This window comes from Miscanthus floridulus, chromosome 12 (assembly GCF_019320115.1).
Source record: "Miscanthus floridulus cultivar M001 chromosome 12, ASM1932011v1, whole genome shotgun sequence".
Lineage (NCBI taxonomy): Eukaryota > Viridiplantae > Streptophyta > Magnoliopsida > Poales > Poaceae > Miscanthus > Miscanthus floridulus.
In genome coordinates, this window is record NC_089591.1 from 42076700 (window position 1) to 42082384 (window position 5685).

The 5685-nt window shown below is 48.7% G+C and overlaps 2 protein-coding genes across 4 annotated transcripts; one reads left to right on the forward strand and one right to left on the reverse strand.

The window, feature by feature from the left end:
• The first annotated feature begins 260 nt into the window (after positions 1–260).
• On the forward strand, positions 261–4162 carry LOC136496873 (small RNA-binding protein 11, chloroplastic-like). Of its 3 annotated transcripts, XR_010769147.1 has the most exons (6): positions 261–560; positions 2861–2929; positions 3043–3149; positions 3239–3361; positions 3948–4009; positions 4124–4162. XR_010769147.1 is itself a non-coding variant. In XM_066492641.1 (5 exons), exons 1-4 carry the CDS (start codon positions 440–442, stop codon positions 3347–3349), a joined length of 408 nt encoding a protein of 135 aa, XP_066348738.1. In that variant the 5' UTR covers positions 261–439; the 3' UTR covers positions 3350–3361; positions 3948–4058. The 3 variants fall into 3 exon arrangements, 2 of the variants coding, with proteins under 2 accessions (XP_066348738.1, XP_066348737.1); XM_066492641.1 differs by lacking the exon at positions 4124–4162 and having other exon boundaries at positions 3948–4058; XM_066492640.1 differs by lacking the exons at positions 3948–4009; positions 4124–4162 and having other exon boundaries at positions 3239–3538.
• A 21-nt stretch (positions 4163–4183) lies between these two features.
• LOC136496871 (probable F-box protein At2g36090) lies at positions 4184–5458 on the reverse strand. Its single transcript, XM_066492639.1, has one exon. It carries the CDS (start codon positions 5163–5165, stop codon positions 4191–4193), a length of 975 nt encoding a protein of 324 aa, XP_066348736.1. The 5' UTR covers positions 5166–5458; the 3' UTR covers positions 4184–4190.
• Positions 5459–5685: the final 227 nt, after the last annotated feature.

Consider the following 5685-nt stretch of genomic DNA (forward strand, 5'->3'; position numbering starts at 1 on the left):
GAAAATGAAAACAGAAGAGAAAAAAGAAAAGAAATAGAAAGCAAACAAAACAAAAGAAAAAAAGAAAGAAAGAAAGGATTCGTACGTACCTGTTGACGTGGCCGCGTGGGATGGGAGCCATGACTCCGCGAGCGTCGTTCTGGAGAATAGATTGGCCGAGCTTGGGGAAACTTCACGTCCAGGAATAGATGGGCCGCGCGCTGGTGACGAAATGGGCCAAATTAAACACTAGTAGAAAAATAAAAAATAGAAAGAGGGGAGGGGGTCGGCGGACGAATTCCATCCGACTGGTCGGCAGCGATGGATTCCGGGCCGGACTGCCCATAAGAGCCGAGCTTTGCCTGTGCGCCATCTCGTCCCGTGCCCTCGCCAGCCTCGCCTCGCCTCCGTGCTTCCGTCACACACGCGGCTCCAGATTTCCCAATAAAAAGGGGCAGCCATGGCCATGGCGGCGCTGCGGGAGGCCTCCCGCTGCCTGGCGTCCAGGGGGAGCCCTGCGGCCGCGCGACCCATGCTCCTCGCGCAGTCGCGCGGCATCACTTACAAGCTCTTCGTCGGAGGTTGGTTTTTTTTTCTTTGCCTCAATTGCCCATTTCCTCCCCTAGTCCTCAGTCCTCACGCGCGCGTCCCTTCTACTTCTTGACCAGTCGAGTGCTCTGCTCCATATTTTGCACATTTGTTGAGCGCCTGATTCATCGCCAGGGCATGCGTGCCTAGTGTTCGACGGAATGCCCTGCCGGTACAGGCCGGGCGGCTTAATGCCCCATTGAGACCATTTATAGTTACACTGATTTTTAGTTTCTAACTGAACGCGGTCTGCAAAAACTAATTTAGTGGAAACACCAAAATCAAAATCAAAATCAAAATCAAAATCATAGGAATGTAGCGCCAAATTGTGAAATTTACTACTACAATTTCCTACCACAAAATACGCAAAATCAGAAACTTGCAGTTTGAATCTTGAAATGCGTGGCAGCACATTGATTGGGTCTCTGCTGCTCGTGAGAGATTAGTGCGTCTCAAAGTCTATGGCTTCGGAGAGCATGGCTAATAATAAAACTCATTGTTGGCTATATGTACTTTTACAACTCTATAAAATTTTCATCATATAATAGTGTGCCAACTGAGCAAAATAGTGATGTGACATTGAATTTAAGAAAGAGAGAGATATAAATGGTTTCTTATATAATTAGAAAGTTCCTAATAAGAAATTATGTCCGCACAAGAACCAAGATAGAATGAGATGTGATAAGTAGATGATAGGAGAGAGAAGACATATGATTTGACAAAAATCTATTTTGAGAAAACCATCCATTATGAATATGTTTTTTTTTGTGTGTAGCGCCTACATGACTTAGTATGGAAACTGCCCAATAGTTTCTAGTTGGGTCTCTCACAAAGTTTCTTAGAGATTGTGCATCAGCTGGCTATAACTGCATCCTACTTTTCTACTTTCTCCTCTCTCTCTCTCTTCCACCTAGCATAAATCCCACTTAGAGCAAGTATAATAATGGTCTTATAGCCAATCTAATGCTGATGTAGTGGAGAAGAAAGGAGAACTTGGCTCTCATGCAAGCAACTAGCTAGACACAGCGTCTATGTAGTAGTGGCCAAGTAACAAATATATGAGGAGAAACAGGAAAGAGAATGTGAGACATGGTACCACATAGTTTCTAAAAAATTGCAGATAAATAGGAGACAACTGTTGTATAATTTCACTTGTAGCCAAGCACTTAGGTCTATTATTGAACTTGCTCTTATAGCTCTTTATTATACTCTCTCTAAGAAGGTGTCAGATGTTGCTTACTCTCCTGCCCTAAAAAGAACACACATTTCGCTTTTCGAGGAGTCAAAATTTTTAAGCTTGACTAGATTTATAAAAAATAATATCAAATTTGTATCTCCAAATATATTTATTATGAAAAATATATTCTACTATTACTTGCACATCGTAATTTGTAAGTATTGGTAATTCTTTTTGTGTATATTTAGTTAGACTTAATTTTTTTTAACTCCTTGAAAAGTGAAATGTACATTGTTTTTGGGACAAAGGGAGTAGACCTTTTTGCCATTAGCGTCTAGTCCATTTGTTTTCAAGGAATTAAAATGTTCCTCGGAAGTTGATGTGGTGCCAAACTGCCAACATCTTTGATCAGAAGGATCTCTTGTGTAACAACATAGGTTTTGGTGTGGGTTTGTGTGGTTTTTTTTTTTTTTTTTTTTGGTATAAGGGATCTTTCTCCGTGTTTTTGTTCTCTTTTTAATATAATGATACACAACTCTCTTGCGTGTTTGAGAAAAAAAAAAGTATCTCCAAAAAATGTGGGCACCCTCCTAGAAGGACTGCCTGTTATCTAGGACTGGGACACTTAGTTTCAGTGCTTTATTTGCCTTTATGCCTTATAGAAAGAAATAAATTACAAAGAGCACATTTTAAAGTTGTCGATGTAATAGGAGTATATTACTGAGCATCGAAATTCTATTGGATTCCAACTAATTGTTTAGGTTTATACTGCTTCTTTTTTTATTAAGAAAATAAAACTGCAAAATCCCTAGATATTCCAGCAAGGGTTCGTATATTGTTAATCTACGCTGCCTGGAATTATCTCTACTCTTAACTATGCCAAATTACTAAGTTCACATATTCACATATTCACGCCGATACCAGTTGCTAGTCATGTTCTTGCAAGTACACATTGTTAATGTTATTCAAAATATGATATTGATGTTGCATGAGCTCTACCTGAGCTAAGTGGGAGCTAAAGCACTAACACCGTACACAACTGAGAATCACGGGGGACCATTGGGCAACTGTCCACAGCTGTTTATAACCTCGTCCGAGTCATCTGCCCTTTTGCAGGTTTATCACAATTTGCAACTGAGGAAAGCCTATCAGAAGCATTCTCACGTTACGGACAAGTAATAGAAGGTCTATCCTCGTCGCTTGCCACTTTGCCAGAGCGCATTTGTGTTGATAACCTATAGTTATTCTGCCTGCTGTTCTTATGTGATACCAAAGCTGGGCTTCTTGCTTGAATGCAGCTACCGTCGTCAGGGATAAGGTGACCGACATACCAAAAGGATTCGGCTTCGTGAAATTTGCTTCCCCGGAGGAAGCCAATAACGCGAGGGAAGAGATGAACGGCAAGGCAAGATTTCCTCCTAAAATATTACTGTTTGTTGCTTTTTTTTCTTGGTGCCATCTGGAAAAGAGCTGAGCAATGCGAGCTCCTGACAGGCATTGAACGGTCGGGTCATATACGTGGACATCGCAAAGGCCAAACCGGACCGTGCTACAGATGCTCTCCCAATAGCGAGAGGTCCTCCTAAGCCAATTAGCAACGACTGACAGGAAGGCCTGGTGTGTAGTTGCATACTTCCCTCCCGCCCTCAGCTGGCATACTAGTTCAATTGTCGGATATGGGGGCTCTTAGATGAAACGTGATGTGCAATATTCTGCAGATTTCGAGGTTATGCTTGAACGTAAATAGAGTTCACTTAAACATCCTGAGTACTCGTAACATGCTTGTTCGGATCAGATGTTGCTGTGTTTTCTTGTCATGACAGGTGCTGCTTTAAATCCGTAATGCTAGCCACACGAAACATCTACTAGACTAGATGTTACAGGTTGCGGATGGTAGTTGCATGTCGTCTTGAATCTGTTCTATTCTGGAACCAATGCTTTGCAGTTCATCTGTACGTCTCTAAACTTCCTATGGTCCCTGGAAATTCCTTTTTCTTTTTGGCGGATCTGGTCCCTGGAAGTTGGGAACGTGGATAGTGAATGGCAATGTCTCGACAGGGGGATATTTTCTTCTGTATTGTCGTCACGTTGTTTGTTTGTTATATGATAAACGCCATGTTTTTCCAGTACTACTTTAGCAGTACTTTTTAGCGAAGGCATAATGTTTTTTTCTTACACCAAATCAGTATCAACCGAATTTCAGGGAAAACGAATAGGGGCAAAATATATAGGAAAACGATGCACATCAGCGCAGGACATGGTGATGTACATTTCCTCCTAACTGTTCCCGGCAAGAAAAAGCGTTACAGAAAAGATCGCTGCTCAATGTTGTTGTACGCTAATACTCGTGACTAAATGGCGTCTTTTGTGCCCTCGAAGGTTTATCAAGTCAAGTTCTCAGTCTCCGTACATGCGCTCGATCGTCCGGCCAGCAGTCGCCCGCCGGTCACCGGAGCGCTACAGCGGCGAGGCAGGTGAGCACGACGACAGCGCTGGCAGCGGAGCAGCAGAGGTCCACGAGCGCCTCGCGGCGCGCCTTGCTCTCCTTCCTCCCCTTCTTGCGCTTGACGAACTCGAGGTACCGCCTCTTGGCCTCCTCGGGCTCGCTCTCCCCTCCCTTCCGGGGGGCCTCCATCGCCGCGGCGAGGAGCCGCAGCGTGCCCTCGCCGCTGACCGCCGCGCCGTCGGCGTCCTCCACGGCCAGGGTGACCTCGCTGATGGCGTGCCAGCCAGCAGCGCCCTCGGAGCAGGCGACGGTGGCCTCGAACTTGCACCCTCCCAGCACCACGGCGAACCGCGCCAGCGTCTCGCCCGTGTACCAGTGGCGGTCCACCGCCACGGGGCGCCGGCTGGAGACGTTCACCGCGCGGCCGCGGGCCGGGTCCACGACCACCCAGCTCAGCTCCAGCTCCGCCGGCGAGGGCGCCGCAGCAGCGGCGGCCTCCGTCGCCGGCGCCGGCTTTTTTCGCTCGAGGGCCTCCACGCGGAACGGCGACGCGAGGAACCACGACGACGACGCGGGCGTCTCCACCACGCGGGAGAGCAGGGGAGCGCCCCTGTAGTAGACGTCCACCGCGGAGACCAGCAGCTCCCCGGCGGGAACGGGGAGGGGGAGGAGGCCGTCTCCTCCGCCGAGGACGCACCCGGTGTCCGCGTCCGCGGACGGGAACGGATGCGCGTCGGCGAAGAGCCGCTGCGGCGGGAGCGCGGCGAGCAGCTGGCGGCGCTGGGGCTGGGCCGCCAGCAGCGCCAGCGACGGCCACTCGGCGAGGCAGAGCGCGCGCCACGTCTCCGGGTCCGTGGCCAGCGCCCGGAGCGCGGCCGTGGCGCAGCTGGCCGCGGCCAGCGACCGCCCGTCCAGGCGCCGCAGCGCGCAGCCCAGCACGTCGGCGTGGAGGTCCTCGATCGTCGTGGTCAGCATCTCCCACTAGTGAGGCTGTCTCAGTGTCTCTCTTCTACCTGGATGGAGGAGTTAACTCTGGCTTATGTTATGATGAGACGACGCTTTAGTTTAGCCGCACGGGGTTTATATATAATAATAAGCAGGGCCAGTGCACTGTAGTTAGACTCACTCCCGGTCAAAGCGAGGCTCTGCTCTGCCCATCGTGTTGCCTCATTTACTTCTCCCTTGGGCGCCATTCACATTGTTCAAGCGTATCGTCTAGGCTTAACAGTCATGATACAGTATTTTTCTCTCACAATAAAACAACTATTAGCCGGTTTATAAGTCACAGAAACGATCAAGCGAACATGGTGTTAAGCGAACATGGTGTTTGTTTCCGCAAGGAGTCTTCCGCGAAAACGACGGGGTCTTCCGTTTCTCTGCGCGCAATTCACCCCGTGTCAGTGAGCGGTGGCTCAGTGCGTCCCGTGGCGTCGACGGGAACCGATCGGTGGTTTCTGTGGCGCTGCCGTGGCGTCGACAGGACCGGTCGGTGGGG